This window comes from Bos javanicus, chromosome 19, assembly GCF_032452875.1.
Source record: "Bos javanicus breed banteng chromosome 19, ARS-OSU_banteng_1.0, whole genome shotgun sequence".
NCBI lineage: Eukaryota > Metazoa > Chordata > Mammalia > Artiodactyla > Bovidae > Bos > Bos javanicus.
Genome location: NC_083886.1, coordinates 48298174 through 48310432, shown reverse-complemented (window position 1 = coordinate 48310432; position 12259 = coordinate 48298174). Strand labels below are relative to the sequence as shown.

General features: G+C 42.7%; 1 protein-coding gene across 3 annotated transcripts; it reads right to left on the bottom strand.

Annotated features, from left to right (window-relative positions):
- Positions 1-1052: 1052 nt before the first annotated feature.
- On the bottom strand, positions 1053-12259 carry METTL2A (methyltransferase 2A, tRNA N3-cytidine). 3 transcript variants are annotated; one of them, XM_061392263.1, is made up of 9 exons: positions 12122-12258; positions 11825-11916; positions 9800-10155; positions 8659-8708; positions 8263-8323; positions 6313-6452; positions 4378-4484; positions 2670-2735; positions 1053-1819 (listed from the first exon to the last, which is right to left on the bottom strand). In XM_061392263.1, exons 1-9 carry the CDS (start codon positions 12229-12231, stop codon positions 1665-1667), a joined length of 1137 nt encoding a protein of 378 aa, XP_061248247.1. In that variant the 5' UTR covers positions 12232-12258; the 3' UTR covers positions 1053-1664. The 3 variants fall into 3 exon arrangements, with proteins under 3 accessions (XP_061248247.1, XP_061248248.1, XP_061248249.1); XM_061392264.1 differs by lacking the exon at positions 2670-2735 and having other exon boundaries at positions 12122-12259; XM_061392265.1 differs by lacking the exons at positions 1053-1819; positions 2670-2735 and adding an exon at positions 2742-4124 and having other exon boundaries at positions 12122-12259.

Below are 12259 nucleotides of genomic sequence, written 5' to 3'. Positions count from 1 at the left end.
TCCTTACACAGAGCACCAACCGGTAAGTGTAGGAAGGATGTGGGATTCAAACACACTACCTGGCTACCATCATGAGAGTAATTTAGCCAAGAAACAGCAACAGATGCTTAAACAATGGGGTAAAGTTTAAAGAGGAATGGGATATTTAGTCTCAAAGCACTACCTTACAAAATACTTCTTAGGAATTTTTCAGTGGAGAAACCCACCAGGGACCACCTCAATTAAGTGATCAAAGTTAACATCAACAATTTAAGATACTTCAAAATCAACATACTGCAACAGCAACACTTCTGATATCCCTGCCAACAATACGTAACTAAAACCAAATCATGAGGAAGGCACCAACAAACCCAATTTGAGGGCACTCTGCAAAGGCTTTAATCTTCAAATGTTAAGGTCATAAAAACAAACTTCAAGGATTGTTCCAGGCTGAAGGAAACTGAGACATGACTACTAAATACAACACAATGGCTTTTTTCTTTTTTGATGATAAAGGATATTATTTGGACCCCATTGGGAAAACTTGGTTATCTGAGGCTGGGTGTTTCCATGTTAATTTCTACTTCTGATGGATATGTTTGGTGATCTAAGAGAATATCTTCAGTTACAGGAATTACACATTACAAAATATTACATAAGATACACTGTAGTGTTGGGACATCATCCTGCAACTTACTCTTAAAAAGGATTCAGGGCAGAATTCCCTGGTGGTCTGGCGGTTAAGACTGTGCTTCCACTGAAGGGGGCCTGGGTTTGATCCCTAGTCAGGGAACTAGATCCCATGTGTTGCAACTAAAAAAGATCCTACATGCTGCAATGAAGATGGAAGATCCCGTGTGCCACAACTAAGACCCAGAGCAGCCAAATAAATAAATACTTTCTTTAAAAAAAGAAGAAAAAAATAAATCAAGGGGGTGGGGGAGGGCAGCAATCACATTAAAAAAGTAACAGGGATGGAATGATCACATTCAGAAGTGAAATGCCTAAAATTCTCCCAATGTCTTTTGCGTCAAAAATATAAGAGCACGCGCACACACACACACAAAAGACAATTTGCTAAAAGTGAAGATCTTTTTAATGTTTTTAGACACAGGTTACTTAAGATGGGGGCGGGGGTGGGGGGAGAACACTACTTAAAATTCCAAGGAACTAAGGTTAAGCAGAGATCACAACCAAATATTTAACAGGGACACTCTATATTGATGCTTTTTTTCTGAGTCAGGAAAAGATCCAAAGACAGGCAATTCTTCCCAGCTTGCTTCCTTGATGATCACTGAGTGAGATTTTTATTTATCTTTCCAGGCATCAACTGCTTAGTCCACATATCTGAATCCTCAGATAATTTAATGCAACTCAGTCATTCACTTTATCATATAATACTTTCACATGGATATAAATTCCTGATTCCCATGAATAACATTTCAATTATTAAGTTACAAAATGGCAAGAAAGATTGAGATCGCCACATAAGAAAAAAACTTGAGAAAAGTGTATCACAGGGCTTCACAAATATGAAGCAAAACAGTTAGAATCTTGATATAAAATAATTCTTCCCAGGTTCAAATCTGTTTTGAATCCTTGAATGGTTCAGTAACAAGACACCATTTGTGAATGTTCTTTTTAAAAAGCCCAACGAGCCTGTGAGTCAGCACAGATCCTGCCTCTCAGCCGGTGCTAGACCCAAGAGGCTTGCGATACTTGCACTGAATCCATACTCGGTACATTGTCAGTTGTTTTCCTCGATTCACTTGCAACCGGCGATCCACCAGGTTCTGAACCTTTTCCAGTCCAGCAGTAGTGAAAAGTGTGTCCAGTTCATCTAGTTTGGAAAGAGATATTTACATATTTTCCCCTGAATAAAAAGCACCGTGTCTACCACTCCCCATGCTAAATGGTACTCTGTGAGACTGCTGTCCTGCCTCATAGACTTTAAGTGGTTTGGGCAGTATGGTTTACCTACAATCGCAGTAGTGACTTGGTAGCAGCAAGTCCTCGTTTAGGCAGAGGAAGGCAAACCACGTGTGAAAGGTGGCCTGGAACGCACCGGGAAAGCCTTTCTAAGAGTCAGCTGATGGGAAAGAATTTTCTAGGGTTCTACGTACATCTTACAATCATATGCAAAAATTGATATGTTATGTCAAAGCCATTTCTTTTTGTTTTTTTTTTAAAGGGAGAGGTTTCATCACTCACTAAAGGTTCAGCAAAGTATGTGACCTGAAGATGGCCCAGGGACAAAGTATTCATATGGCACCGGTGGAGGTGAAAACTGGCAGCAGGACAAGCAGCTCTGAGTTACACCTGGAACCCAGGGAGCAATGGGTTCACTTAAACTCAGGTGCACCTAAGGTACAACCCAGCTTCGAAGCAGAAACAGCTACAGTGCATTTTTGCAAAATGAGCATGTGTCCTGTTTTGGACAAAGTGATGGAGAGGAAGAGCAGGCAGCAGAAGAACAAGGCAGGGACCAAAGGCTCATATAAGCTGAGCCTACTGAGAGAACACTGAGTAGTTCCAGGTGGCTGGGGGTAGGCTAAGGGGTGGGGAAGGGCAGGGAAGAGGCTGCAAAAGGTAGGCGGGGCCAGATGACGTCACTTCTGAAAGCACACGGAGGAATATGGAAGCTAGTCCTGAGGGCTGTCAGCACAAAGCCAAGTGTTTTTGCGACGTACCTTGTGTGAAGAAGTACACTCTGGTGCCATCGCCTCTCACATAGAAATTTTCAGACAGACACTGACCTGCAGAGTGATGTGGTAAAGACCAGAGAAACTTTAAAGCACTTCTGTCAATTTCACGGCCAATTAAATGTGCATCAAGATACCAATTTCTTGGGCAGAGAACAGATCCTTTTCTAAGCTACTCTGGTACTTTGCAGGAATCTGCAGTCTCTCTCCTACAAAGGAATGATGCTTTGGAGAAGAGCAGCTCCAGAATAATCATCAAACTTCAGTATCAGTGAACACATGTAATTCTCAGCCCCCTATTTTACAGTTCTGCTTCAGGATGAAAATAGCTTGTTTTCTCCCTTCCTCCATTAAATAAATAACACATACACTTTGTTTAAAAACAAAAGCAACTTTTAAGTGGCTTTCTGCCCCTTTAAAAACACATAGTAAAAATTCAAGGAATATAGCTAAGTTTAAGGAAATCTGAGACAGCCACTATTCCCATTTCAGTGACTATCCTTTTGCATGTCTCTTCACGGTGTCCACATGCACACTCATAAATAGGATCCCATACAAACTGTTTTTTATCAAGGACACACTTCCCCTTCTGCTGCTAAGCCCCCTGACCTTCTCAGTTTAACAACCTGATGTGTAATCAATCCTTCTACGCCTTTTGAATGTCAAAGTAATCTTATTTATTTTTCCCTGCTGCTAAGTTGCTTCAGTCGTGTCTGACTCTGTGCGACCCCATAGATGGCAGCCCATCAGGCTCCCCTGTCCCTGGGATTCTCCAGGCAAGAACACTGCAGTGGGTTGCCATTTCCTTCTCCAATGCATGAAAGTGAAAAGTGAAAGTGAGGTCACTCAGTCGTGTCCGACCCTCAGCAACCCCATGGACTGCAGCCTACCAGGCTCCTCCGTCCATGGGTTTTCCAGGCAAGAGTACTGGAGTGGGGTGCCACTGCCTTCTCCATGCTTTATTTTTCCCTAGCTACTGTTAAACACAGGATTAAGTGTAAAATACCAACCCGCACAATGCTTTTCTCAGTTGGTCACACAGCCAAGTCCACCCTCCACGAGACCAGTGGTATGGGGTCCATCCCATGTGATAACACACATTACCCTGTGCAGAGGCAGTCACTTTGTTTCCAAGGTTTTGCTTATTACATACATACTATGTGCTGGTTCCTGAATAAATCCCCAGAGGATTGTTGGATTGAATGGATAACACCAAGGTGCTTTTGAAAAAAAAGCCACAACTATTCCTATTTCTGCCTTCCATGGAGGAACATTGCTCTCTCTGAGTCAGCCAGCAATAGGTACCTCCTTGCTGTTTCCATTTTCTTGAAGTTTTGTTTTCGGCCATTTGGATACGCTCTTCAGTAAATCAACTCTAACACACTTCTCATCTGTTTTCCGGGTGGGTCACTGATCTTTTCCCTTATCAATTTGCCAGCAGTCCTATTTGAACAGCATAGATATTAAGTCTTTACTGTTCTATTAACTGAAATATTTGTCCTCAATCTGTCATTTATCTTTTAACTTTTTAATGGCATCTTTTGCCATATCACACTTAAAACATACCACTCTTATCATGTATGAAATGGCTCTCTGTATGGAGCTATATAATTCAAGAGTCCCTATTTTATTCCACTAATTTGTGAGACTATTCTGAGGGCAAAGCCATTGTTTTGATTATAGTGGGGAAAAATACCTTTTTTAAACCGAAGCTGAGCCATGTCATAGCGGCCATAATCTCGCAGAAGCATTATCCCCCCGGGCTTCAGAAGCCTGCTCAGCCTGTTGATAGCATTCTGCATCCTGAAGGGCAGCAGGGAACGAAGATCAGATCTCTTCAAGAACAGAGTCCCCTCCTAACACCCCCATCACCCCCCACAAAAAAGAACAGGTCCCTTTTCTCTGTAGCGTTATTTGGAAAAGCCAGTGAACTTCCCAACACTGACACATCAGCCCTGAAATCTTAGCTCCTATGCTCTTGTTTCAGTTATAACCTGAGCTCACGCCCAAATTCTAATGTACCTTCTACTGTCTGCTTACAACCGTGGCTTCTATCCACTGCCTTCAGTATGAAGAGGGCTGCTCCTTCAGTAGGGATCCACTGTGCGGGAAGTTACATGCTCTCGTTCTGGCTCACTTCCCACTCCTCAGGGGAAAGTCATCCCCACGCTGGGCTCCCATGGATCTCTGAGAGGACCCTTGACCACCCAGTGAGGAAACTGCTAGTTGACCCACCTACCTGCCCACTAGGCTCAAGATCTCTGAATGCAGCCTGTCTATTTCCATCTGTTACATGAGGACTGAATCTCAAGAACTTTACAAGGTGACACAATCTGTATGCAAATAAGTACTCTGGGCAGAGTGCTCTACACTTCCGACTGCATTTTCCATATATAGAGTCTCAGCGTAGGTTTCAGCTTTAACTACTGAAGAAGTATAAATGCTTTGAACTTATAAAAACCACATGAAAGTCTGATTAAATACTGAATAACAAATTTTTTTTTTGAATAATGTTTTTAATTCTAATGTTTTGTTTCAGTCCATGTCAGTTTAAAACTCGGTGGCTTCCTTGGTAGCTCAGCAGTAAAGAATCCGCCTGCCAGTGCAAGAGACATGAGGTTGAGCCCTGATTTTGGAAGACCCCACATGCTGCGAAGCATCCAAGCCTACGCGCCTCAACTATTGAGCCTGTGCCTCTTCTAACAAGAGAAGTCACTGCAATTAGAAGCCCGTATACTGCAACTACAGAGTAGTCCCTGCTCTGTGAAACTAGAGAAAAGTGCGAGCAGCAATGAGGACCCAGTACAGCCAATATATAAATAAGTGAAACTATATAAAATTTACAGCATGTAAGCTTCTGCAATTAATGTTTAAAACCATGCCAGGCTGTTTGGGCTGTCTTCCACTGCCCTTATTTCACACTCACAATATTCCTATCAGGTCAAGTGACACAGTGCTATCCTAGAGGAAATGTGGGCTAGAGAAAGTCAATCACACCCCACCCCCCAAAGCACCCCGACTGATGCCGCTTCCTTGAGACAATATTTCAACTTCATTGGGATGACTGGCTGCCTATGTCCAGGAGCCTTTAATGGTATCTTTTAAGGTAAACCAATCCACTTTCCTTTAATCTTGATTTTATGGAATTTTCCTTACTAGAGAAGTTTTCCAAAGAACTTAAATATCAGAAAACACTTGATGAGTTAAGTTTCACTGTATATTTTGTGCTGTTAATAAGCCTGGTTTATTTAAAAAGCCAATAATGAGATGTTCTTGAATAGCTGTGGCATTCACAGTTCTAAGATACCATGCTATGTGATCATTAACAGGAAATTTCTCCACATACCCACTAAGATGACTCCCTCATTCTTTGGAGATGTTAAACCATTATCATAAGAAGAACCAACCACTGCAGTCAACAGGCAGAGGTTTAGATGCTTGGAGTCCAACGTGGACTCCAAGACAAACTTAGAAAAGTGGTTGACAAGCTTCTATCGCTTAGAATGAAATAGCTTCTTCCTGTCTATCAGAACATTAAAATCATTTTTATTAAGGTTCCAACTCTGAGATCAAGGTCCCTGATCAAAGCTTTGTTTTTGCTATGCTACTGGTTAAGGGACTTAAAACTTACTTGTCTGGAACGATTGCTGAGAGAACAAATATAAGGATGATGACATCAAGACTATTCTCAGGCACTGGGTAACTCTTATCTTCATCACATAGATCATGAACAAAGGCAAAACACCGAGAAGGGTCATATGCCGAATTTGTCTGCAGACAGATGGAAGAGAGGTTAGAAAATGTTCATATAGCCTCAAGAAAAACCATCTTGCTTTAAACATAATCCCTGCTGCTTCCCACTGAGGGAGATAGCTCTTGCCATTACAGCAAACATTGTTACTCTTAGGGTAAGAACCAGGAACAACTCTAGGAGCCTGTGAAATCCAACTTGTATGTTTAAAATGGTACATTCCTGACTCCTTTACTTCTAGTCTTTATTCTGATGAGGAGTCAGATCTGAGGACTGGAAAAAAATGAGGAAGGTAAGTGACCAAAAGGGCAAGGAGAAACCTCATAAGTAGGAAAACAAAACATACTGAAAAAGCATGATTTAAAGCAACTCCCACTACAGCATATTACACAGATCACAGAATTCTCCAGGAAAATCTCTCTCTCCAGATGTGGAAGATTTCACCTACAATTTATTATCATTAAACTAATTTAAAAAGTCTCACTATTCATCAGGCATTGGCCCTTAAGGAGAGTTTCAGAATCTGAAATTCCCTGGTGGTCCAATGGTTAGAACTCAGCACTTCTACTGTCAGGGACTCAGGTTTGATCCCTGGTTGTGAAACTTAGACTCCGCAAGTCGAGTGGCAAGACAAAAACAACAAAAAAAAAGCCAACCAGAAATATTGCCGATCCCTGAGCTCCTATGCTAGGAGCATCATACATGATTGTAACACACATTTTAGGGTAACTTCCCTATCTCTCTCTCTCTTCTCTGAAATGTGATTTTGTTTCTCACTGCTGCTACTGCTGAGTTGCTTTAGACATATCTGACTGTGCGACCCCATAGACGGCAGCCCACCGGACTCCCCCATCCCTGGGATTCTCCAAGCAAGAACACTGGAGTGGGTTGCCATTTCCTTCTCCAATGCATGAAAGTGAAGTCGCTCAGTCATGTCCGACTCTTAGCAACCCCATGGACTGCAGCCTACCAGGCTCCCCTGTCCCTGGGATTCTCCAGGCAAGAACACTGGAGTGGGTTGCCATTTCCTTCTCCAATGCATGAAAGGGAAAAGTGAAAGTGAAGTCACTTAGTCGTGTCTGACTGCAGCCCACCAGGCTCCTTCATCCATGGGATTTTCCAGGCAAGAGTACTGGAGTGGGGTGCATTGCCTTCTCCATGTTCCTCACTGGTCACAGCTAATTAACAGGGCAAGTAGAGGGTCAGCTGAGCTGAGTCAATCAGACTTTCTGGGGACTCTGGAATCAAGACACTGTCATTTAGGTGAGGTTCTGGGAATATCTGAAGAGGGAAGACTTATAAGGGACTGAGAGGGGCAAGTATATTGGGCCATGTATAAAACCAGGAAAAACCTGTCAGAGAAAACCGGCTGCAAAGGAAAAAAGCAAGCAAAAGGCAAATGGGCAATGGGAGGGAAAACACTGTGACCTTGAGGGAGGTGCTGTGAAGGGGGTGGCAGCATCTCACCAGTGTGTCTTTGGTACCTGATACTTTGTCAGGGCTGTTTTAGTCCTGGCTACACCATATGACCTTGAGATCTATGACATTCCCTTTAATTAGCTGCGTTTGTCTACAAGTTTCTGTAACTCAATCCTAAATGAAACAATCATTTCATTTCAATCCTTAAAACATGACTTTAGGAAGGTCAAGAGACCTGCCCAAAGTTCCACAGCAGGAAGCAGCAGGTTCCATCATCATGTTTGGCCAATTCCTCTACTCCAGGCTATTTCAGACCACAGCACAATAAGCAAATAGTTAGAGACCTTGATTTTTATGAGGCCCTTTTCCCCTTAAGTCAGTGAAAATTACCGATAGGAGCACTGGACTTACCTGGACCAGTTCTACAGCTGTGGAAGAAAAATCACAACAGTACACAAAGAGGCTTGGGTCACTGAAATGGGCAGGAAAAAAACACAGCAGAGGCATTAGATTACAAACTGGATTATGTCTATTCTCTATACTATGCAGCAGAGTTAAAATATCAAAGGCACCACATGTTAACAAAGTAACAGGTTTAACACTCACTACTTTCCCTGATGACAAAGATAACTTATAAGTCAATTAAGTCAAAACAATCCATAAATGGGTAGTGTAGACATCTAATCTCCTGTAACCCAGTTCCCCATAATTGCTGTTACCATTCGAATATAGTAAAAGTTCCAAGAAACAACAATGCATCACTTTTTTCTTTGCTGACATGCTGTTAGACTTTACAACAAACCTTACTTGTTAGTTTGTAGAATTGGGAAGACTGTGTTTCCCACACCACAACCAACCTGTAGACAGAAATCAGAAATGAACTATTAATCACAAAATTCCCAAAGAGTTAATTCCCTAAAGTAAATAAATAATCAACAATAAACAATTTGTCTTACTGTATTAGGAAAGGTGTAGTGACCAGAGCTAGAGTAATCATGACATTCCCTGCCCGTGACCTCAGGAACCCTTAAAGAGGTAGCCACAGTAGACGAGGATATGGGCTTTTATTAGCAGCATGGGACCTGGTCTGGGAAAAAGAGCATGGGCCGCTTTTACTTTTTGAGTTTGGGCAAATGGTCCTGTAAACAGAGTATTTTCTTACTGAGCTCCACTATACCATTACTGGAAAAATGTTTCTAGCAGACTGGATTGAAAAAGTCATGAGGTGAACCACGGCAACACTGTCCTAAGTTCAGTGCTGGGTGTGGTAATAATGAAAATAGCACCATTTACTAAGAGCTTACTATGTGTCAGACACTATCCTCAGCCATCATATATACATTATCTCAATTAACCCCGTAATAACTATGAGGCAGAAGTCCCACTCCGCTTGGGGAGGATCAGGGACCAACACAAAGTCATGCCAGAGGACTCAGTCCCAAAACTAATCAGCTTCTGGTGGGGTGTGTAGTCACTTTTGTGAATAGTCACTTTACAGTGCACACTTTTCTTCTTCAGGCCTAGCCGAGCCTCTACCACACATACAGACTGAGAAGACAAAAAATCTCCACACCTGAAAAGCAGACACCATCCTAACTAACCTCTCCATCTCATAACTGTATCAGAAGTAACAGAAGCTGTCTTCTGACCTGGGACTCTCTACTAGATGGCAGGGTTAGCAGGACACTACAACTTTTGGACAGAATATAATGTTCCCAGGTAGCACCTCAGGTGATCTATCTTTGTTTGTCATGACCAAGGCATCTGGTCTGCATCTAGGACATTTCAAAAGCTCAAAAATGCAGGTGATTCCAGGCCAACATAAAGGAGGTAAGTCTAGTCAGCTTCATCATCACAAGTTACTTTGGGGCTCATCCTCTCTAGTGCCACCCTCTGTGCATAAGACAGCCTCGCTAACCCCACTGCCAGGACAATAAAGGGAGGTTACCTCGAGTATTCGGTAGGTGGCGGAGGATCCAGGAAACTCATTAGCACAGATTTCCAGGTGATGGAGTTTCTGAGTTACACTCTCTTCCGTAAGAGGTGGCTGTGTCTTATCTCCAAGGCTAAAAGAAGAACAACTGTGCTGTTCTTCTATTGTTAAACCAGGTCCATCCTCACCGCTTCTATAGTATTCATATACTTCACTCCTCTTATTCTCTGAGAGCAAATTCTTCAAGTGATTTTGGCTAGGTGCCAGCTCTGGGAATTCAGTAAAAAGCCAATGTCTATCCTTGAAAAACCCGTTTTCATGGATTTTGTAGAAGTTGTTCCAATATTTGTTGGCATTAATCTCATAATCAGCTGTAAATATTTAAGAAAGAATTTTAAGAACCATCTCTCAGTTTTATTTGTATACAATATAAATTACCACCCTGCTTCACCAAATTTTATACCAAAAGTTATACTCAAGTAGAACCTCAGTCTCAGAGCTGGTGGTCATTTGGTCCTATCACACTTGAATTTGCTCTGTATCTTTCCTTCCAGGGAGTTCAACTTCTGCCAGAAAACTTACTACCTATCAATTCTCCTCCCACATCTTTAGATGGCTCTTAACTATTAGAAAATTCTAATATTAAGCAAAAAATATGTCTAATCATTTCTGGTCAAAAGATCCTACTCTCTCTCATACAGAACAGCTCTTTCGTATTTGAGGGTAATTATTTCCCTTTTTAAAACCTCTTTTACAAGCTAAATGCCCCAGGTTCTTCAGTTATTCCCCACGTGAAGTCAATGGTTATAGTACAGGTATGATACTCTATCTTCTTTACATTATATTCCTATGTCTGTGGTTCTTTAGTGTGGAGCCCAGAAATGAATTCACTACTAACAGATACCAAGCATGGAAACAGAAAATGATGACAAGAGGAAAAGTGTTTCGATGAGAAGATCTGATGATAGAGGACAGGACAGACTAAAGTATGGACTGTTTAAAAGAAACCTGTGTTGTTCGAGGTGATCAAGGCAGTCCTAGATTTCAGTTTTACTTTTTATTTTTGAGATAACACTGGCTTATAACTAGATTTTAGCTTTCTGCTCTTTGCCAATACAGGGCCTTGACTAGTGTAGTAGAACAAGAAAAACCTAAGAAATTGGATCTCAATTCCACCACTACTAACTAAACTGCTTACCTCTGGGCAAGGCACTTAATGTCCTGAAGTCCAAGTTTCTTTAACTGTAAAAAGAGGATATTGGACTATATGATTTTCAAAATCCCTCTCAACCTTAATTTGGTTTGATGTAGTCTTTGTCAAACTATGTAAGGTTAATATTCCATAACTGGACTCTTCTACTTGTTCAGAACTATTTCTGTGGGTACTACTCTGCAATTTCTAGTGCCACCTTCAACTGTCACTTAGAACACAGGCCCAACTAGTCCTAGTTTTACTAACTACGTGTATTTTTCAGTGAAATCATCCACCTCTTCAGAAGAGGCCTCTTTTCCTTTGCCCAGACTTATTTCCACTCTGATTCATCCATCTTTCCTTTGCAGAAGCCGTACCACCTCATAGCCACCACACAAGGAAAAGACACATAACTCACGATTCATTAGCCAGCCGCCCCCCATCCCCCATTATTTAGAATCTGATCACTTGAATCCAGCTGTAATGGCAAAATGTAATGACAATAGAAAGTATATCCTCCAAGACAATCATGTTGCCACAGGTCAGTCATATTGATATGGGTCTAGTCAACATAATTAAAGACTTAAGTCACTAGAAAATGCTATCGAGATACAGTTATCCTCTTCCAAACAACAAATCAAAACCAAAACACCCTTTATGCCCTAACAAGATCTCAAGGCACAGCCCTTTCCCAGCCTTGCCCAACCCCTCGCCTTCTCGTTCTATCCCAGAGTTCTGTATCAGACTAGTAACAAAGACTCTCGGGGCCTCGGTTCTCTGGCCTCTCCGGAGAGCACGTCCAGCAGTACGCAGGCTGTCAATATCACTGAGGGTCCACCCGGGCGCACCTTGCTTCTCCTGGCACACCCGCTGAGTGCTGTTCTCCTGGACTTTCCTTTCTGCCTCCGCGGCCTGCTCCTCCGACCACTCCACGTTGTCCCTGGGAAAATTAAATGGGCAGCTTAGGCGCCTCAGGTTTTCGCCGCGGGCAGCGAGTCACCGGCCCCGCAGCGCCTCCTCCGTGGGAGGAGAGTGCCAAGAGTAGGCCCGCAGGACTCTGGTCGGCGGTCAGGGCCTTCTCAGAGTGCTCTGCGGCGCTGGGACTGAGGGCGAAGGGCAGGCCGGGCGAAGGGTAGGGCACTTACCAGGCATTGTGGTGAAAGACGCGAGCGGGGTCGCTCAGAAACCGGCTCCCGAACTGCTGCCTCTTCCCGCAGACGGCCGCAGGATCGCCTTCAGGGAAGGAGCAGTCCATGACACCGGAACCGGAAACACCTACTTTC